Source organism: Mya arenaria, chromosome 13 (genome assembly GCF_026914265.1).
Source record: "Mya arenaria isolate MELC-2E11 chromosome 13, ASM2691426v1".
Lineage (NCBI taxonomy): Eukaryota > Metazoa > Mollusca > Bivalvia > Myida > Myidae > Mya > Mya arenaria.
Window position 1 is genome coordinate 21342703 of NC_069134.1, and position 23338 is coordinate 21366040.

Genomic DNA, 23338 nt, shown 5'->3' on the forward strand with positions numbered 1-23338 from the left:
TTTGTCGGAGGAGGCTGAGTTATTACGATTTTATCAAGTTGTTCCCCTTCGTATAATTGTTGTCTGTGTCAGTCAACTTTCGTTTTATTGGAAAGGTAAACAACTTGTTTTAATGCATTAAATGTTTGTTTAGTGCAAAATAACATTTCACTTACATGGTAAAATATGAATATAACTCTTTATGATGAATTTCAACCATAAAATACTTTACTAAAAACAATTTCAATATTTTTAAAACACTCCTGTTTTTTGCACATTCCCGTTTAGACGTTAGGGATTGGAAGAATCGAGTTTAACACGTCTATTATTTTAGACTAACTCGGGCCTTGCCCATTCGGCGAGTGCTCCGTTAAGATTGTTAGTCATTTTAGGTTTTTATAGCAATGTGCACAGACAGAATGTAACCCTGGTTAGAGCTACCCTGGTTCTTTAACGTGCACCAGTGTATAGCACTGTCACACAGGACCCCCATTTAACATCCCTCCCGGAAGACAATTAGTTTTTTTTAGTGGTGCGACGGGGGATCGAACATGCGACCCCTGGATTGATAGTCAAGTATGTTACCTCAAGACCACGACATCCGATTGGGAGTACTTTGCCCTTTAATATATGGTCATATCCGAAAAGCGAGCTATCCGGTAATAAATGTACCTACGCAAAACACTGGATATTGCGTACCGACATCAAATGAAAGTAATACCATATGGAAGGAATAAAATGGTATTATTTCTTAAGAGTGTAATACTGTATCCAAATAATCTAATTAAAGCACATGTTTACCTTTTAACGCCAGTAAATGTTCCTTTTCTCTGTTGCCCTCCATCTTGAAAATGCGAAAGGCCCAAACGTTATCGAGCACGGCTACTCTAAACTGATTTTTTTATTCAATATGTATTCAAAGTATATAACATTATACCTATAAAAAAGTTCCTATAGTTGCGCGGCCAGATACACCTTATCTTATCTTTATGGTAATCACAATCAACCATTTTTCATTTTTCAAAATTAAATCTAAATATGCATTTCGGCTTATTAAAAATGAAATACTTAAATCTATTATGCTAAGGATCTTTGGGGAGAAATTTGGGCCAGTGCTTGGGCCAGTTCTAATAAAGTTCTCGAAAATTCACCTCAACAGTTTTTTAAAGCACTTTATTGGATTTTTTTATATGAAGTTATGAAAGTATTCAGATCAAAAATACTTTGCACTCATAATGTGCTTAACATATGACGAGATATGTGTAGTTTTGTGCGGTACGTTTAATACGTGCATGCGTGTCTGTGTGCATTCGTGTGTGCGTTTGTGTGTGCTTTTTTTAAAGTAATAATTTCAGCTTTTAAAAATATATAGATTAAAAGTTGGCCAAGAGACCCAAGCCACAAAACAGCCAATACAAAAATGGCCAACGTAAATTCCTTCTTGTGCAGAGAAGATACATATAGAGGAATGGCTATCCTGCTACGACATGTGGACCACAACCTAGACCGTAAACCAGAGACTTTACCGGATAGATTCTGGAAAACTGTATTTTTTAGGAACATCCTTATATTCGGTCATAATCTCGTGATGTTGACGATAATTGGAAGGATCACGTATCACGTACGAACCTAGTTCTGGCTTCAATAACTTTAATGTTGATGCTTATTTTCTTATGTTTACTACACATTAAACACGTCCCAAAAGGTAATATATAACGTGATCGCTGAAGTTCTTTAGCTATCACGAACCCTGACCCACATGTCACAGGGAGTGCAAGATATGCAAGCGTTTCCTAAGAGAAAGACAGGCAGTAATGCCGGTGTTCCATATGGACAGCTTATCTATGCAAGACAAACTACCACTCCTGTGTTAGTGCATACGTTTACATTTATGCCAGGAATGTCAGATATCCCGGTAAGCAAGAAGACACGCGCAATCACTACTCTGCATATAGTAATTAGCGTAATTATGATACCAACAACTACCGGACCATAACTCTCTCTCTTTGAAAGTTTTTTAAACAGTCAGTGTACGTCGATGCAATAATAATATGGTGGTTTCAGGTACAGTTTTGAATACTTTCATTCTTTGCGCTACGTTATGATACACCCGTGAACACTATTCAACTGTCTTTCAACATCTTTATTCTGGATGGAAGCTTTATACCGCGTTTTGCACGAGTGTCTGTTCTATAAGCTCATACAAACCGACATGGATCATAACACACTCCTTACAGTAAGGCTAATGTGTAAATTAGTGCAGAGTCATGTTCGATATAAGGGTTGAGCGTCTGCGAATTTTGACTTTGTACAAGGATGCTTGCTTTGAGCTTCATGACACCTTGACATATCCAACAGTTTATCCCATCCCAAGTCAAAGTCTCCTATAACTATTAAACAGTTTTGCCGCCTAAAGCTTTCTATCATTGCAAAATAAGGTACTGGTATTAAAATGAGCACAATTAAAAGCTCGTGTTTGCGTATATGCATTGTATTAAACAGAAACATAAGCTTAACAGGAGTTATTACATAGAATGATGTGCTTGAAGATTAAAGGAAGCTAACAGTTTTTGGCAAACTATCCGGTTAGCCGTGTAAATGTATGTTGTTGTTTTTTAAATGTTAAATAAGCATTTGCTTGCATCCATGAACATACATTGGGACCAAATGTCCATATTGTAACATGCTGAAACTTAGCATAAATCATCGTAAGAAAGAATGCTTAATATAAAACATTTACGGAGACTATCTAAACTTTTGGCTTAAGTATGCATGCAAACTCTGCAGATCTTGTCTTCCTACTCAAGGAGACGAACACCATTCCATCTGCCTGCAAAGCATGTCAAATGACCAATATCTACACTCAGAGAGAGAAAAAAACATAAATATCTCAGAGATTTGTTTTTTTTGCTGCACCAGAACATGGATGTCTTTCGATATGATGCAACATGGTCCGTACATTGTCACCTTATGGGGCATATGCTGTTCACATCCTGTAGATAAACGAAAATCCTGCCAACAAAATGGCGGAGACGTCACGTCATATTTCTGAGTCGAAACTGTTGCGTTGGCCTTGCCGATGGTGTACATTTCCCACACACGCATATGAGGGGTCTTGTTTGTGTGGACGTCTTTTTGAACTTACTTAGGCTAAATAACTACAAAAATATGTCAACAAATACAATCAAACATAAATAAGACAGAAAAAGTATACGAAAAAAATGGTGTTGTTCAGAGGGTTTGAACTTACACAGAATCAGCAGGTACATCTCTGGTCCGGCAAGCTTAACCACAGAGCTATCTGTACACACGGAGCTTTCGGTGACATATAATAAAGACAAACACACATTCTCTTCTATAAAAAGAACATATACAAAGGATTTGGACGATTTCAAATGCAAGGTGAAGAAGCATTTATTACGTCATAAAATTTTCGGAAATCGCTCGTTTTCTCATAAACACCGTTAGTCTCATTGACACAAATTGCAGCAAGTGTTAGTTAGTGCTACGTCTTGAATTTACCAAAACCTTTTTCTCAACAAGTGCATTTCAGTTTTGTAAACAACAAAAACCTGGTGTTTTGAGCCCTACTTTTGAATGGTTCGGTCATGTTGCTATTAATAGAGACCGGAATACGTATGCAGTACGCATGCAAAAACCGTCGTTCACGGAATGTGATTGCTCTTTGTGGTACATAAATGGCACAGGTAACAATGCTGGTGTCTGACGCCCAAGTATGCATACAGACTCTATTTATTTTGTTTTCCTACTCGGGGAGACGCAAACATTTGAAATAGTTCCCATGTACTTTTTTCCTTGTCTCTGGCACTAAGCAAACAAGGAGAGCGCCAACTACCGTAGTAAATAATTAGATTCACAATACCTTTTTTGCAATGCATTACAATACACAGATTTTTTCATAACGTACTCTCCTTATAAGTTGATTTCATGGCAGCACATACGTTTGCTTAATATAATTGTGTGTTTTACACTTACAAGGGCCGCCCAGCCAGTTAAACGGACACCCTGAATGCAATACACATGGAAAAAAGTGATAATGACCAAGTTTCATTTGGGCACAATCAGATCTGTATGTGCAGAATGCACATATAAGGGTGGCATAACACATGCCGTTTACATACTTTAAGAATGTTAATGGACGAATAATTCCTGTTATTTAAAGTGTAAGCATTTGCTTGCATCTGTATATACGTCACATATTGGTGAGCGTGGATGGAGAAAAAATGTAAAATTGACTGCATTGAAAAAGAATGATTGTCCGAAAATCCTATTTGTTCACCATATCGCCGCCATCCCGCAGCTCAGATACAAAACCTCACTTAAACCGTTGCAGATTCGGAATACGTGTACCCTCCTGTTTATAACGTAACGGTAACTCGTGAAACCTTACAGATGATTGATGTATTCATTTCCAAATGCTTTAGTTGTTGAAATCACAGGATTAATGATTAACGTTGTATCATGAAAGTCAACCTTAAAATGTACATTTGCAGTGTGATATATATAGAACTTTCACAGAGTATAACGTTGTTTCGTGGACACAAATAAATGAAGATGACGCGTGACATAACTGTGCACCGCTGACTGCTTAAAATATCAAGCCATAGTTCTAAATATAAATGGTCATTAATTGTAAACGTTTTAGAATACAAAGACCTAAATTGGGCGTCGAGAAAAAAAGAACTTAAAAATTTGCTGTTGTTCGTATATGATTGCGACTTGTATTATTTATTCGACTTTTGGAAACAATATCTGAAATAATTTTATTTAAAATTATATCATTCCTTGAGTAAAATTTTTCATTATAGCTAAATTGGTAGAAATAGTAATTAAAAACACTTACAATTTCGAAAAGCGATAAGTCTTAAATTGTGTGAATTTATATTTAATAGTGAATCACATAGAATATTGAATGGATACCGTTGCTTTGAACAGACAAACAACTTTATCTCAGACCACGTGACAGACTCCCTGCCGTCCACGTTTTTTCCTCTGTGCACGAGAACTGGGATTACCCGTCCAGGCTCGAACCAACACTGCATGTGTTAACGTATTTGTTGCGTGTCCCATCCCTCATCGAATGACATCACCTGACGTAAGCGTGGTCAGTTTCTTGCATTTAGCATAAAAGAAAGGCCTATCACCACTTTGCACGCTTAATCGATTACTCAATGTTATCAGATAAAACAACACAGAGATATAGCTATTATATTAAAACATGATGTTTTCGCGCTACTGTAGCTTCGTGAGTTCGCGTTTTCATCATCGTACTTTAAATCAACCCATTCACAGGCGATGGCCCTAACGGCATTCCTTGGTAAACTGTTGAAACGTCATTTTGAAAGAATGTGTAGTTTGATGATGTTTACTTTGCAATTATTGATAATTATTGACAAAAATTGATGAATATGGGACTGTTTGCTCAGAGCTGTGTTAAAGTTAACAACCTGACTAACAACATTGTTGTTAGGTACAGCTGAAACAGTTGTCAATGATCTTGTTAGAAATACTGCGTATCACAAGTATGTCTATTCAACTGTAAGAGCAATAAAAGTTTGAATGTTAACTATAATGACGTTAGAATAATTGTTAACTTAAATAAAGTTCTGAACAATCGGCCCCATTGATGTATTTATTGACTGCATTTGCAACACTCCGTTGGACATCTCGATTGAAACTTGTATGCTTCTAGATTTCACAGAGGTCAATTTAGTTTTAACCTTATTAACAATGAACAAAGGCTGTGCTCAGACTTAGAACACAAGACAAAAGTTAATGTCCAAAAACACTTACATATTTGTATATTGTCACAATCAGAGTACAAAATATGAGTAAAATAATAATAACTGAACATGTACCGCCATGTAAATGCAAAAAGATTGTTTTTGGAAAGAGTGACTTAAACAGTATCAAACATTTACTTGGACAATGACGATTGAAAGGCTTGAACATTTTCAACTTGTCGTGTCTTCGCCCTTACAATACGAACGAGCGAAGACAGAAAGGTGAAGACGCGAAAGAACTAAGGCGCAAAGGAGCGAAGGGCGAATGACTCTTCACCTTTGTACTATCGTCTTCGTACTTATGCGTCTTCGCCTTCATGAATTTCTGTTTATTTCAGGTCATAAAGTCATTAGGTTTTTATCCAATTGTTGTGAAACTGTGTCAGAATACTTCGCTACATGTTGTCTAGAATATTTGTAAATATGAGTCACCTCAGGTAAAAAACTAGGTCAAATTTTAGGAAGTTTTTATTCCATGCCATACGTTTTTATCCATTTGTTATGAAACTTTGTCAGAATACTTGTTTACATATTGTCATGTACATTTGTGAATATGGGACACATCTAGTAAACTAGGTTAAATAATGGCAAATTCATGTCATAACGTCAAAAGCGTTTATCCAATTGTTATTATGTTTTGTCAGAAGGTCACTAGGCCAAATCTTAGTTTTTATCCAATTGCTATGAAACGTTGGCAAAACATTTCTCTAAATGTTGTCTTGAACATTTGTGAATATGGTCACCTCAGGTCAAAACCTAGGATACTAGGCCAAATCTTAGGAAATATTTCCCCTCATGTCATAAATTTTAAGTTTTAATCCTATGCTCTAGAAACTTATTCTAAAATGTGTCTGCCTTGTATCTTAGGCTATTGTGAATATGAGTCAACTTAGTCATTAGGAAAAATGTTTCGATTTTTTCCCTGTACTAGATTTAAATTTAATTTTTGATGATTTTTTTAATATATTTGTGTGCAAGAACTTTTAGATAATGAAGTGTGTCATCTGGGGTAAAAAGGTCACAAGCTCAATCTTAGGTTTGCAAAATTGCATTGTTAAATAAAAACTCCGGCTTTGCCGCATTGGCGTCTTGTTCTAGACATATATTTGTCCACTAACCATAAAAATGGATTTTTCATTACTTTCGTTGCCAGAGCAGCCACATTTTATCCAACAACAAATAAATTACTGACATTATCTCCTATAATGAACTTTTTACATTCCCAGTTTTTGTTTCATACTACCAGAAATGAGTTATGCCAAGTTCCGTTCAAAGTGTTATTTTCACCTAATACCAAGTTTAATGAATGCAGTTTTCGTTCATATCCTATTTGAGGTATGCTAGGACCCAGTCAAAGTATTATTTTCACCTCGTACCAAGTTTTAGTGACAGTGCCTACGTCCTCAAAATGGTAGATCATGATTCAGTTAATATATGTTCTGTGCTATGCATAATAAGAACATTAAGAAACAGGTCCTTGTGTATGTAAAGGAGAAAGTTCGACCCGGGACGGGAACTGTATAATAGGTTTATTCTGTACAACAGCTTAACAACAACTCACTATGATTTTTGAAATACATGAATATAATGCAGTGAAAGCTATTCGCTAACGACTAGCTGGTAGGCGGAGCTTATCAGATCCTGCAGAGCATATCAGAGACCACAACAATGTTGTACACACAAGGATTATTGTCAGCATTATTTCACTATGTGAAGTAATCAAACACAATTTGTTGTATCATTTTATTATTCAACATTTAGCATTGCATAAACAAGAAACATTCAAATGACACAATGCAAATATAAATGATTGATCTATTACAGTCTCGAAAAGAAAGGCTATTAACTCTCTTAAAAAATAATACTGTTACTACTTGTACTACGTTAAATAAGTGATTTGACTATCTGTTTTAAAGATTAATATAAATCTTTGTACAAATACCGAAATAAAACAAGATATTTCCAGTCAGTGAATCACTAAAAGTAAGCCAATTGCAGTGCTGTAACAAGTGAACAAGTTGCAGCGATATACTGACTGATTTAAAGCCAACTTTTGTACAGAAGCAGTCGCCTTGTTTCTTTATTGAAAGCACTTTTATTTATCTTTAATTAAAATTAATAACTAAGTTAACTATGCAAAAAAAGGTTTTACTATTTTTGAGATTTTAAAATTTCCATAAATTTGAAAAAAAATTGGTAATCAGAGATAAAAAAATAATGCAAACATACACTTAACCTGAGATCGTTTAAATGATATGTATATCAGTAATGAGGCAACTATACATGAATTGCAATATTAAGTATTGAGTCATCAGTCCTAGTGCAAGTGTTTGCAGTCCACAGTGTCTCAGGCAAGTGTTTGTAGTCAACAGGGTCCTGGGACAGGTGTTTGCAGTCATCAGTGTCCCGGGACAGGTGTTTGCATTTATCAGTGTCCCGGGACAGGTGTTTGCAGTCATCAGTGTCCCAGGACAGGTGTTTGCATTCATCAGTGTCCCGGGACAGGTGTTTGCAGTCATCAGTGTCCCGGGACAGGTGTTTGTAGTCATCAGATTCCTGGTGCAGGTGTTATAGTCATCAGTGTCCCAGGACAGGTGTTTGTAGTCATCAGATTCCTGGTGCAGAAGTTGAAGTCATCAGTGTTCCGGGACAGGTGTTTGCGGTCATCAGTGTCCTGGGACAGGTGTTTGCAGTCAGTGACCCGGGACAGGTATTTACAGTCAACAGATTCCTGGTGCAGTTGTTAGTCAACAGTTTCCCGGGACAAGTGTTTGTAGTCATCAGATTCCTGGTGAAGGTGTTATAGTCATCAGTGTCCAGGGACAGGTGTTTGTAGTCATCAGATTTCTTGTGCAGGTGTTACAGTCATCAGTGTCCCGGGACAGGTGTTTGTAGTCATCAGTGTCCCGAGACAGGTGTTTAAAGTCATCAGATTCCTGTTGCAGGTGTTACAGTCGTCAGTGTCCCGGGACAGGTGTTTGTAGTTATCAGTGTCCCAGGACAGGTGTTTGTAGTCATCAGATTCCTGGTGCAGGTGTTACAGTCATCAAAGTCCCGGGACAGGTGTTTGCAGTCATCAGTGTCCCAGGACAGGTGTTTGTAGTAATCAGTGTCCCAGGAGAGGTGTTTGTAGTCATCAGATTCCTGGTGCAGGTGTTACAGTCAGCAGTGTCCCGGGACAGGCAATTACAGTCATCAGTGTCCCGGGACAGGTGTTTGCAGCCATTAGTATCTCGGAAGAGGTGTTTGTATTCATCAGATTCCTGGTGCAGGTTTACAGTCATCAGAGTCCCGGAACAGGTGTTTGTAGTCATCAGATTCCTGGTTCAGGTGTTACAGCTATCAGAGTCAAGGGACAGGTGTTACAGTCATCAGTGTCCCGGGACAGGTGTTTGTAGTCATCAGATTCCTGGTTCAGGTGTTACAGTCATCAGTGTCCCGGGACAGGTGTTTGTAGTCATCAGAATCCCAGAGCAGGTGTTTGTATACATATAGTAATCAGGGTCCAAGGGCAAATGTTTGTAGTAATCAGGGTCCCGATGTAGGTGTTTGTTATCATCAGAGTCCTTGGGGCCCTGGGGCATCAGGGTCTCAGGGCAGTTATTCAGTTATGAGGGTGCCGGGGCAGGTGTTTCATGTCATCAGAGTCCCAATGCAGGTGTTACAGTCATTAAGGTCCTTTGGCAGGTGTCTGTATTCATTAGAATCCTGGTGCAGGTGTTAGTCATCAGGGTCCCAGAGCAGGTGTATGTAGTAATCAGAGTCCCAGGGCAGGAGTTTGTAGTCATTAGAGTCTTGGGGTCTAGTAGGAGTCATTCTTTTACCCACACTTGACCAACCCTTGATTTCACCCTTTGAACCTGGAATAGATACATACTAATGGTTGTAATATCTCCTTATTTTATCATTAGAATTGTTAACCAGTAAAGCTGGAATTCTGAAAAAAACTTACAAATAAGGGTTGCCAGTCAAGAAAATATAGCCGAAATACAGAGTTAAATACACCAACACCAAGACACCTAATTTTCTTTTACTCAGTTTCAAATATGATTTTAACAAGAGCTGTCACAGTATGTGACGAATGCCCCCGAATGTGACATTGACCTACGAACAAGATCAGTACATGAAAAGTTGATCTTACCTTTACGTGTCAAATACATATGGCAAGTTATTTTAAATTGCCTCTGAACATAAAAAATACCACCCATACTTGACAACCTACACTGTTATGTCCTTATATTCAGAATTCCCTTGTGAATAAACACTTAGTGTATCTTTCACCTTAGAGGTAGGGACATGGGTCTTGCACACGACACGTCGTCTTTGTATGTGGAACACATGTAGCAAGTGATTTTAAAATCTGTCCATACAAGGGAAAGTAACAGCCCTGACACGACAACCTATACTCTATGTCCTTATATGCAGCACTCCATTGTGAATAAACACTATGTGTGACCTTGACCTTTGAGGCAGGGACACGGGTCTTGCACACGACACGTCGTCTTGGTATGTGGAACACATGTAGCAAGTTATTTTAAAATCTGTCCATACAAGAGAAAGTTACAGCCCGGACACGACAACCTATACTCTATGTCCTTCTATGCAGCTCTCCATTGTGAATAAGCACTAAGTGTGACCTTGACCTTTAAGGTAGGGGCACGGGTCTTGCACGCGACACGTCGTCTTGGTATGTGGAACACATGTGGCAAGTTATTTTAAAATCTGTCCATACAAGAGAAAGTTACAGCCCGGACACGACAACCTATACTCTATGTCCTTATATGCAGCACTCCATTGTGAATAAACACTAAGTGTGACCTTGACCTTTGAGGTAGGGACATGGGTCTTGCACGCGACACGTCGTCTTGGTATGTGGTACACATGTGGCAAGTTATTTTAAAATCTGTCCATACAAGAGAAAGTTACAGCCCGGACACGACAACCTATACTCTATGTCCTTATATGCAGCACTCCATTGTGAATAAACACTAAGTGTGACCTTGACCTTTGAGGTAGGGACACGAGTTTTGCACGCCACACGTCGTCTTGGTATGTGGAACACATATGGCAAGTTATTTTAAAATCTGTCCATACAAGGGAAAGTTACAGAGCCGGACGGACGGACGGACGGACGGACGGTGCGATTTTAATATGCCCACCTTTGGGGGCATAAAAAGTGAACAAGTAATCAATGGAAAAACTTGATATGCAATTTACCCCAGTAATTTTGATTGCAGCCACACTTCCCTTTCTAGCCAAAGGAAATCTCCCATACACATAGCTCATTAGATGGTCTCTGGGTGTAACAGGGTCACAGACACAGACATCATTTTCCAGGGTACCATGCATACATGGGTACTGGCCATGTTAGTCTTCATAGCACCCAGAGATAGCAGTAACCTCAGGGCTTCCCAGGCAGTCTTTAAGATGGCAGTAGATCCTGTCTATGGGCACAAGCACTGAAATCCAGACATTTTGTACAAAATGTTAAAATTTAGTGATTTACACATTAAACATGTTCGCATGTATTGAAAATTCAATTTAAACAAATACAGCCTTTTACAAATCTGATTGTAAATAAAACAAGACGCCAATGCAGCAACGCCACATTAAAGCCGAATTTTTTACTTGACGATGCAATTTTGCAAACCTATGATTTGAGCTAATGACCTAGTATTTTTAACCAAAAAGACCCATATTTATACTTATCAGAGATATCATTCATATAAATAACCTGATCAACAGAAACTTTTCCATTTGTGTGAGGAAAAATGAACATTTTATAAATACATAAGCTTTTCCAATAAGATCTGTCCCAGAGACCTAGTTTTTGACCTTAGATGACACACTTTATCATCTAAGATTTCATGTACACAAATATTTTTAATTTATTGGTAGATATGCAATTCATGATTGGGATATGAGTTTATAAAATGGCACTTGAATTTAGTTGTTGACTGATATTGATTACCAAACGGTAAGCATAGAAAATCATCGAGAAATATTTCCTAAGATTTGACCTAATGGCCTTGTTTTTGATCTGAGGTGACCCATATTCACAAATGTTTAAAACAACAAGTTTCATAAAGATTTGACAGAAATTAATGATTTTTTATGGCTGTGAAATTCTTTCTCCTAAGGCAGTAACTCTGTAATTAGCTGAAATCGAATTGCAATTCCTGTACACTGCATTCCCTCTCATTATGATCTATCACTGTATGAAGTTTTATTAAATTCCATCTAATAGTTTTCAAGTTATGCTCCGGACAAGAAAAAGTAACAAAGGGCACTAACTATGTAATAAGCTGAAATAGAATTGCGGTTCCTGTACACTGCATCTGACCTAATGACCTAGAATTTGACCCAGGATGAATGAAATGAAAAATAAGCAAGATATTATGCAGACAAATATTCTGACCATGTTTCATCAAGAAATAAAAAAAAAATGTTGAATTTATAACGTGGAAATATTTTTCCTAAAAATTGACCTAGTGACCTAGATTTTGACCAGGGTTGACCCATATTAAACAAGAGGGCCCACGGCCCTGTATTGCTCACCTGATCCAATAAAAATCATCAAGAATAACATTCTGATCAAGTTCCATGAATATATGGTCATAAATGTGGCCTCTAGAGTGTTAACATGCTTTTCCTATTATTTGACCTAGTGACCTAGTTTTTGACCGCACATGACCCAGATTCGAACGTGGCCTAGAGCTGATCAATATAAACATTCTGACTAAGTTTCATGAACATACAGTCATAAATGTGACCTCTCGAGTGCTAACAAGCTTTTCCTATGATTTGACCTAATGACCTAGTTTTTGACCACACATGACCCGGATTCAAACTTGACTTAGAGATTATTAATATAAACATTCTGACCAACTTTCATGAAGAAACATTTATAAATGTGACCTCTAGATTGTTAACAAGATTTTCCTTAAATTTGACCTTGTGACCTAATTTTTGACCGCTAATGACCAATATTCAAACTTGGCCTAGAGCTAATCAATATCAGATATAACTGTGTCATGTCGATGTACGATGGAATTCAGGTGGTTCTTCCCCGAGTCGGTGTATGCTCGATTTCAGGTAGTACTGCCCGTTGTCGGTGTACGCTCGAATTCAGTTAGTACTGCCAGATGTCGGTGTACGCTCGAATCCGGGTGGTACTGCCCCATATCGATGTACACTCGAATTCAGGTAGTACTGCCCCATTCGGGTGTACGCTCGAATTCAGGTTGTACTGCCCCATACCGGTGTACGCTCGAATTCAGGTAGTACTGCCCCGTGTCAGTGTACGCTCGAATTCATGTGGTACTGACCCATACCGGTGTACGCTCGATTTCAGGTAGTACTGCCGTATGTCGGTGTACGCTCGAATTCAGGTAGTACTGCCCCATACCGGTGTACGCTCGAATTCAGGTTGTACTGCCCCATACCGGTGTACGCTCGAATTCAGTTAGTAATGCCACGTGTCGGTGTACGCTCGATTTCAGCTGGTACTGCCCCATACCAGTGTACGCTCGAATTTAGTTAGTAATGCCCCGTGTCGGTGTACGCTCCATTTCATGTGGTACTGCCCCATGTCGGTGTACGCTCGAATTCAGGCAGTACTGCCCCATACCGGTGTACGCTCGAATTCAGGTGGTACTGCCCCATACCGGTGTACGCTCGAATTCAGTTAGTAATGCCCCGTGTCGGTGTATGGTCGATTTCAGGTAGTACTGCCCCATGTCGGTGTACGTTCGAATTCAGTTAATAATGTCCCGTGTCGGTGTACGCTCGATTTCAGGTAGTACTGCCCCGTGTCAGTGTACGCTCGAATTCAGGCAGAACTGCCCCATACCGGTGTACGCTCGAATTCAGGTGGTACTGCCCCATACCGGTGTACGCTCGAATTCAGTAAGTAATGCCCCGTGTCGGTGTACGCTCGATTTCAGGTAGTACTGCCCCGTGTCAGTGTACGCTCGAATTCAGGTGGTACTGTCCCATGTCGGTGTACGTTCGAATTCAGTTAGTAATGCCCCGTGTCGGTGTACGCTCGATTTCAGCTGGTACTGCCCCATACCAGTGTACGCTCGAATTTAGTTAGTAATGCCCCGTGTCGTTGTACGCTCCATTTCATGTGGTACTGCCCCATGTCGGTGTACGCTCGAATTCAGGCAGTACTGCCCCATACCGGTGTACGCTCGAATTCAGGTGGTACTGCCCCATACCGGTGTACGCTCGAATTCAGTTAGTAATGCCCCGTGTCGGTGTATGGTCGATTTCAGGTAGTACTGCCCCATGTCGGTGTACGTTCGAATTCAGTTAATAATGTCCCGTGTCGGTGTACGCTCGATTTCAGGTAGTACTGCCCCGTGTCAGTGTACGCTCGAATTCAGGCAGAACTGCCCCATACCGGTGTACGCTCGAATTCAGGTGGTACTGCCCCATACCGGTGTACGCTCGAATTCAGTAAGTAATGCCCCGTGTCGGTGTACGCTCGATTTCAGGTAGTACTGCCCCGTGTCAGTGTACGCTCGAATTCAGGTGGTACTGTCCCATGTCGGTGTACGTTCGAATTCAGTTAGTAATGCCCCGTGTCGGTGTATGCACGAATTCAGGTGGTGCTGCCCCATGTCGGTTTACGTTCGAATTCAGTTAGTAATGCCCCGTGTCGGTGTATGCACGAATTCAGGTGGTGCTGCCCCATGTCAGTGTACGCTCAATTCAGGTTGTACTGCCCCATATCGGTGTACACTCGAATTCAGATATAACTATCCCATGTCGATGTACGCTCGAATTCAGGTGGTTCTACCCCGAGTCGGTGTATGCTCGATTTCAGGTAGTACTGCCCGTTGTCGGTGTACGCTCGAATACAGTTAGAACTGCCAGATGTCGGTGTAAGCTCGAATTCGGGTGGTACTGCCCCATGTCTGTGTACGCTCGATTTCAGGTGGTACTGCCCCATTCGGGTGTACGCTCGAATTCAGGTGGTACTGCCCCATGTCGGTGTACGTTCGAATTCAGGTAGTACTGCCCCATGTCGGTGTACGTTCGAATTTAGGTGGTACTGCCCCATGTCGATGTACGCTCGAATTCAGGTAGTACTGCCCCATGTCGGTGTACGTTCGAATTTAGGTGGTACTGCCCCATGTCGGTGTATGCTCGAATTCAGGTAGTACTGAACCATGTCGATGTACGCTCGAATTCAGGTAGTATTGCCCCATGTCGGTGTACGTTCAAATTTAGGTGGTACTGCCCGTTGTCGGTGTATGCTCGAATTTAGGTAGTATTGTCCCATGTCGATGTACGCTCGAATTCTGGTTGTACTGCTCCATATCGGTGTACGCTCGATTTCAGGTAGTACTGCCCCATGTCGGTGTACGCTCGAATTCATGTGGTACTGCCCCATGTCGGTGTATGTTCGAATTCAGTTAGTAATGCCCCGTGTCGGTGTATGCTCGAATTCAGGTAGTACTTCCCCATGTCGATGAACGTGCGAATTCATGTAGTACGGCGCCATGTCGGTGTATGCCCGAATTCAGGTGGTTCTGCCCCAGCTCGGTGTATGTTCGAATTCATGTGGTTCTGCTCCATGTCGGTGTTCGTTCGAATTCATGTGGTATTGCCCAATGCCTGTGTACGCTCGAATTCAGGTGGTACTGCCCCTTGTCGGTGTATGCTCAATTCAGGTTGTACTGCCCCATATCGGTGTACGCTCGATTTCAGATACAACTGTGTCATGTCGATGTACGATGGAATTCAGGTGGTTCTACCCCGAGTAGTAAATTTGACCTTGTGACCTAGTTTTTGACCGCTAATGACCAATATTCAAACTTGGCCTAGAGCTAATCAATATCAGATATAGCTGTGTCATGTCGATGTACGATGGAATTCAGGTGGTTCGTCCCCGAGTCGGTGTATGCTCGATTTCAGGTAGTACTGCCCGTTGTCGGTGTACGCTCGAATTCAGTTAGTACTGCCAGATGTCGGTGTACGCTCGAATTCGGGTGATACTGCCCCATATAGATGTACGCTCGAATTCAGGTAGTACTGCCCCATGTCGATGTACGCTCGAATTCAGGTGGTTCTACCCCGAATCGGTGTATACTCAATTTTAGGTAGTATTGCCCGTTGTCGGTGTACGCTTGAATTCAGTTTGTACTGCCCCATGTCGCTGTACGCTCAATTTCTGGTTGTACTGTCCCGTGTCGGTTTACTCTTGAATTCATGTGGTACTGCCTCATGTCGGTGTACGCTCGAATTCAGGTTGTACTGTCCCATATCGGTGTACGCTCGATTTCAGGTATTACTGCCCCATGTCGATGTACGCTCGAATTCAGGTTGTACTGCCCCATATCGGTGTACGCTCGAATTCAGGTTGTACTGCCTCCTGTCGATGTACGCTCGAATTCAGGTTGTACTGCCCCATATCGGTGTACGCTCGAATTCAGGTTGTACTGCCTCCTGTCGATGTACGCTCGAATTCAGGTTGTACTGCCCCATAGCGGTGTACGCTTGATTTCAGGTATTACTGCCCGATGTCGGTGTAAGCTCGAATTCAGGTTGTACTGCCCCATATCGGTGTACGCTCGATTTCAGGTAGTACTGCTTCGTTCGGTGTACGCTCGAATTCAGGTTGTACTGCCCCATGTCTGTTTACGCTTGAATTCAGTTAGTACTGCCCCATGACTGTCAGTGTTCGCTCGATTTCAGGTGGTACTGCCCCGTGTCGGTTTACTCTCGAATTCAGTTAGTACTGCCCCATGTTGGTGTACGCTCGAATTCAGTTAGTACTGCCAGATGTCGGTGTACGCTCGATTTCAGGTTGTACGGCCCCGTGTCGGTTTACTCTCGAATTCAGTTAGTACTGCCCCATGTTGGTGTACGCTCGATTTCAGGTTGTATTGTCCCGTGTCGGTTTACTCTCGAATTCAGTTAGTACTGCCCCATGTCGGTGTACGCTCGATTTCAGGTTGTACTGCCCCGTGTCGGTTTACTCTCGAATTCAGTTAGTACTGCCCCATGTCGGTGTACGCTCGATTCAGGTTCTATTGTCCCGTGTCGGTTTACTCTCGAATTCAGTTAGTACTGCCCCATGTCGGTGTACGCTCGATTTCAGGTGGTACTGCCCGGTGTCTGTGTACGCTCGATTTCAGTTGGTACTGCCCGATGTCGGTGTACGCTTGAATTCAGGTAGTACTTCCTTATGTCGATGAACGTGCGAATTCATGTAGTACGGCCCCATGTCTGTGTATGCCCGAATTCAGGTGGTACTTTCCCATCTCGGTGTATGTTCGAATTCATGTGGTACTGCCCCATGTCGGTGTTCGTTCGAATTTATGTGGTATTGCCCAATGCCTGTATACGCTCAAATTCAGGTGGTACTGTCCCATGTCGGTGTACGCTCGAATTCAGGGGGTAATGACCTGTGTAGGTGTACGCTCAATTCAGGCGGTACTGCCCAGTGTCGATGTACGCTCGAATTCAGACAGTACTGCCCGATGTCGTAGAACGCTTGTATTCTTTAACGCACCAGTACCAAGTACCTTTTCACATTTTCTATTTTGATGTTATTATTATGGGGTTATCTCATGACCTCGAAAATACCTTAATGATGACTTTCAATATTGAAATGAAAAAAGAATAAAAACGAATAATAGTTTGTATTGTAATTGTCACATCACTTTTTAAGTTGATACGTTCCGTTCAGTTTTGAGAAATACACTCCCTTCAAATTGCAAAACAGAAACATTGTGGTAAAGCCAGGAAATGTAGAAAAAACTAATTTTGTTAAAAACACCGTACTAAGAATGCGGCAAGTTCAGTTCATTTTGTTATTCTGTCAGCATTTTCCGATTATCCCCGAGCAAATAAGGAAATACAGCACATGCTACTTGTTGATTTAGGCTAATAGTTTCGGTTTCAAGTTTGAAATATGTGCAAAATAAGGAAATATACTGCACCCCTCTGCTATACAAAATATGTTGACATCATACTAAAGGTTAAAGTCTGTAGATTATGAAAGGTGAGTTTCGCCACTTGGCGGTTCTTGCCAAGATGGCGCCGAAGATGGCTGCCATAAATAAGATGCTCGAATATGGCTATTTGCATAAAATAACTAAAAGTTGATATTCACATGAATATTACTTTTCTCACAATGTTCATCAAAATGAGATGTAACATTAATGACTTCAAGGTCAACCTCAATGTCAAAAAAATGAAAAAATCCAAATATTAGATTTTTCCTGTTTACTTTTCAATTTCTTCTTTAATTTATATTCTGATGTTTTCTTCTTTGTTTATGTTTAGTTTAGTTCAATAGTGGAGGAAGAATTGAATATTGTAGGCTCAAACAATAGCTAACGGTATGGCGTTTATATTTTTTAAAACGCATAACCTTATTATGTTTGAATATCAGCATATATCTGGGATAAATCAAATTATTACTATTAATATGTACAGATATTTATCTTTTTCTTAATGATGGTGTTTCAAGTAAATAGCGTGTGTTATCTTATTTCCGTTCAGCCTTTTCTCTACTTAGCTTAGGAAATTTGCCCGTAAGTCTTAAAATCAGTCCATGCAATCACCAGGACATTGAACCAGAAATAGATCTCCACTTAGCAAGCCATCCTGCTGGGCTTTTCATTTTACTACGTTTACAATTGAATACATTTAAAGTTAAAGGGACACGCTCATGGTTTGTAAAATGCACTTTTTTCAGTACGAAATGAGGTATAACAAATTATTAGGAGAGTTAAAATTAAGATACAAACAGCTGGAACCTATACCTCGTTAAAGTAGAGTCATTGACGATTGTTTGTTCAAAGTTTCATTAAAATCGGCCGACATTCATATTTTTCGGAGGAACGTGGTCATGTACCTTAAGATTGAATTTGGTATCAGGGGCCTACTAAGCCATACGCCATTATGCCCTGGCGTAAAAATAAATTTTGGTGCCCCTGAAATGGAAACTACTTAAATTTCAAAATCAGGAATTCAATCAATTAAGACATTCTGTTTTATGTTCATTGTAATATCACTGAATGTTGGCGTTCAGTATGAAGAAAATGCTTGAAAAATGTATTTTCATTAGTGTTTTCTGCAAAATGTTCATCCGATATGAGACACGCTCCCAACCCATGTAACATTGAGAACCAACTAATGAAATACCTTCATATGTCGACATTTGTGATATCTACTTAGTATGAAAAGTTAACGATTAGTTATCAATCATTTTTTCCTTTTGATGCCAAACAACAAGGTCACAATTGTTATGATGTATTGATGTATGAAAATCGATACAGATAATGAGATATATCATTTTCGGTTGAGGATTCTTAGAAGTGACCATTGTTTTCAATTATATATAACAATTATATTTCAAACGACCTCTCAAGATAATGTGTATCACGTGGTACACATAGCAGAATTCAGTGACGTAGTTGAAAATCCCACCTATAATTACACCTCAAAATTCCTTTCTCATATTCAAAATGCCTCGTTGGAAATGCTTCTATACAATTATGCAAAACAAGTGTTGTGTTGTCATGATTTAGTACACACGTAAGAATAGAAATGATATACACTGCGGTAAACGGGATGTACACGGGAACAACAAATGCCATGTTATTCATGGTTAAGATGTTTTATTATCAAACCACATATTATACACTTGACATCACTCAACCATGAAACATAATTATATGTAAGCAACAGCAAATAGTATAAAGACGAAACATATATATGCATTAAAAGTAAAATGAGATGTGCGAGTTATTCAAGGTATCTACAACATAGGTAATATCGAAGTATGTGGAGAATGAAATATCAGCAAAATAATTTTACAAAACAATGCCAACATAAGTAATTTAAATGTATATATATACAAAAATATTTACTATTCATTTGCTATTCTATTAAATGTGCATAAAAATGCGGGTTTTTTTCCTAAGGGTTAAAAATGGTCACATTCATGTTAATTATGAAACTCATCACCAAGAAATTTTAGAACAAAACTGATAAGCTGACATGGTCTCCGATTTCTTTGAATATTCAAATAATGCGAGTATGGGTGGGCATATGTACACCCGAAAGAGGTAGATCGCAGACAACTTGTAAACCGCAGTACACCTTCAACAGGAACGTCAAGCTACACCCGTTCGTCCAAACTGATGTTTTATAGTCTTTCTAATATTCACGAATCAGCACGTGTACTTTTACATAAGTATATGTTTGTCCTGTTTGGCAATAAAGTAGCCAGCGATGCAGCACAGTATCACCATGGTGTGTCCTAGTGTTGAGCCCGCCAACCCCGCGGCACCGGCGCAACAATGTGTGAGAGAGCAACACGACCAACCGTGAGGACAGCAGCCTCCGTTGTGGCAGCAGTAGGTACCATTACTGCAGTGCCTTCCGAGACCACAGTCGTCAACTTGCTTCTCTGAAACATTCATTTTATAATATACCTCACTGGACAATATTCTGCTTGTATAAAATACCCCACTGGACAAAGTTTTACAATTAATATTATAACTCGCTCGACAAATCTATATATTTTATATTATAACTCGCAGGACAAATTCTACATTTTATAATTTAACTATCTGGACAAACTTCTACATTGTATTTTATAACTCGCTTGACAAAAATCTTCATTTAAGATATAACTAGCTGGACAATATTCTACATTTTATTACATACCTCAATTTTATCATATATAATAATACCTCAATGGACAAAATTCCATGACAAAATTCTATGTAATATTCGTTGAACAGAACTCTACATGTTATAATCTAACTTGCATGACGATATTCTTCATTTTTGAATATAAACTCGCTGGACAAAATTCTACTATATTTGTTAATTTATAATGTAACTCGAAAGACAAGGTTTTATATTCAAATTTATCCCATGACAAAATTTTAAGAGGACTCGCTACACCCATAATTTTGATCATCCGTCTGTAGTCTATGACCGGTTTGTGCATTTCTTTAAAGTTGCACTATTACTCAAAAATAAGATTTAACAAATTTAATACAATTATTTTAATATACCAAAAGGAATAAATTTGAAAGAAATGTGCAAAACATATGAAAACACGGTATTGCTAGTTTGCTTCCTTATGAGACCATAGTAGGTCGCAGTAAATCATTTAGCTTTCAACAATCATTTAATATGTTTGCGTGTTCAGCTATTAAATACACGGTTATAATATTGTTGATAGTAATTAATATTTTGCATAAGAGCATTACTGAGTAAGTATTTGAGTGTGTATCACTCAAAAACTATGTTTGTTTTACATGTGTATGTATTGATTTTGAAAGAGTGTCACTTTAAAGCTGTACGAACATTGATTTATAATGAAATGTAAAGTACAGAAAGAAGATGATTTACTTAAGAAAACTATAACTTGATACTTGTAAATTACTCTAATCGATTTGACAGTGGTTAATAGATACAAAAAGGAAAGTTTAGCAAATTAAAATGCACTTTAAAAGTTTTTTCAAAATATATTGCGTCTCAAAGTAAGGTGAGGCTACACTATCATATCCCACGATACAAATAGAACACTGGAAGAACATGACACAATTGATACATCGATTGTTAACGAGGTCAGATGTCGATGAGTAATATATTATTAAAGTATTTGATTTTTAACAAGATTATGGTGACATATTTACGCCATGTTTGCCTCACGCCAAATCTCCTTTTTACACAACTTTTGAAATCCAACAACAGCCTTGCATTGCATTAACTACCAAAATAGTATGATCCTTTATTTAAATGGTTAGTAGTAGATTGAAGCCTTTAGCGGTGATAATGACGGATTCAAGGCTTAATTGCAGGAAAAGGTTCAACATACCTATCTATGAGTGTGTACTAGAATTATAAATGGTCTTACCACTGCGTGGTCCATTTCCTGACTCTACAAAACAACGTATACACTTTATAAATTTAATTAGTTTATCTGCTATATTTATTTTGTAAATAACAACATGATGTTTAAATGATTAATCCGTAATCGTTAGAATTTTCATCAAATGCAATGTGCCCCTTAACCGGACCACAAACACTTTTATCTTAAATGGAATAACATGTCAAAGTGGCGAGTGTGTGTTATCATTGTATATATATATATATATATATATGTATAATTGAATTATATTTTGAAAAATCTTGTTCTCAAATAGCGCAAAATGAACAATTGAACAGCTTAAAATGTTTATTCATGTAAAACGTTGCAGGAAACTAAATCAAGTTTAGATCACACGATCATTGGAAACGATAACAGTATTTTTTAAAGAGCAAATATATATATGATTACATTTTTTTCTGAATCGTTATTAGTCAAAACAACATTCTTCTAAAAGAATACCGTATAATCTACAGCATTAAATTATTTTAAAAAGTCAACAAGACGCATGTTTATTTTCTTAACTTTCTCACCTGTATCAACAGTCACAATATCACTGGATGTATTCGCTGGTTGTTGGGTTGTTTTCAATACCTGCTCTTCGGAATCACCCTTGACTAAATAAAACATAAAAATGTGAGGCTGTTGTTGATGAATACCGTGCAAAATAGATGGGTGGCCGTTGCTTTAACAAATTCGAGTGCGGAATCATTACTTATACGAGTTTCAGTGTATAATTATTACTTACGAATTCCAGTGTAGAATTATTACTAAAACAATTTCGAGTGTAGAATTAGTTCTGAAACAATTTGCAGTGTAGAATTATTACTAAAACAATTTCGAGTGTAGAATTAGTTCTGAAACAATTTGCAGTGTAGAATTATTACTAAAACAATTTCCAGTGTAGAATTATTACTAAAACAATTTCCAGTGTAGAATTATTACTAAAACAATTTCCAGTGTAGAATTATAACAAGTTCCAATGTGAATGTTAGCAATTTGGCTTGTACGGTTGTTGTTTTTAAATCATTTCGCCTTGAAACTTATATGAACAAAATCATACCTCTGACAAAATGCACACTTAATGCCAACAAAACGCATGCCATCAGTGTTGCAGATACGATCTTCATTTCCGATGTAAGTGTTCTATACTATCTTGCGTGTAGAAAAGAAAATGTCAAATTCAACTTTAATTTGCTTTCGACGTGATCTAAACATTTAATCACTTATCTTGTAGACAGTCATATATATATATACACGAATTAAAGGCCATCCTAAAATAGATACCAATAGACTTAACGTAAACATGCGTTAAGAAGCTGTCATGAGTTATGGGATGTTTGAACATTGCTAAATATCACTATTTTGACCAAAGGTTGTACGTGCGTTTTGGTTCATATTTGATCGTTAGTTTAATATGTAAACAGTTTTAAGTGCGAACGAACGTGAGTAATACAAATATTTTCTTTTCCGTAAATATAATTCAAATTCTGCCAATCCTTGTACATGTGAGTTCAATATAGGGGATCTACCCGAATCCTTGTACATGTGAGTTCAATATAGGGGATCTACCCGAAATGGAATACGCAGCGAGAACTTGTAAACACTCTATTGATGTCATCGTTAATTCCTCTTATTACTA

The 23338-nt window shown here is 38.7% G+C and overlaps 2 protein-coding genes across 3 annotated transcripts in view; both read right to left on the reverse strand.

Moving 5' to 3' along the window:
- LOC128213238 (trafficking protein particle complex subunit 13-like) overlaps positions 1 to 894 on the reverse strand; it is a 64200-nt gene extending 63306 nt beyond the window's left edge. Inside the window, exon 1 of one of the 2 annotated variants that reach the window (XM_052918801.1) lies at positions 781 to 894. In XM_052918801.1, coding sequence (XP_052774761.1) covers positions 781 to 823 — 43 coding nt within the window. In that variant the 5' untranslated portion in view covers positions 824 to 894. The remainder of the gene's footprint in view (positions 1 to 780) is intronic. The other variant, XM_052918803.1, reaches the window with a different exon arrangement.
- Positions 895 to 19406: 18512 nt separating this feature from the next.
- On the reverse strand, positions 19407 to 22932 carry LOC128212828 (uncharacterized). Its single transcript, XM_052918172.1, has 4 exons — positions 22760 to 22932; positions 22230 to 22313; positions 21685 to 21708; positions 19407 to 20220 (listed from the first exon to the last, which is right to left on the reverse strand). The coding sequence occupies exons 1-4, from the start codon at positions 22824 to 22826 to the stop codon at positions 19997 to 19999; spliced, it is 399 nt and encodes a 132-aa protein (XP_052774132.1). The 5' UTR covers positions 22827 to 22932; the 3' UTR covers positions 19407 to 19996.
- Positions 22933 to 23338: the final 406 nt, after the last annotated feature.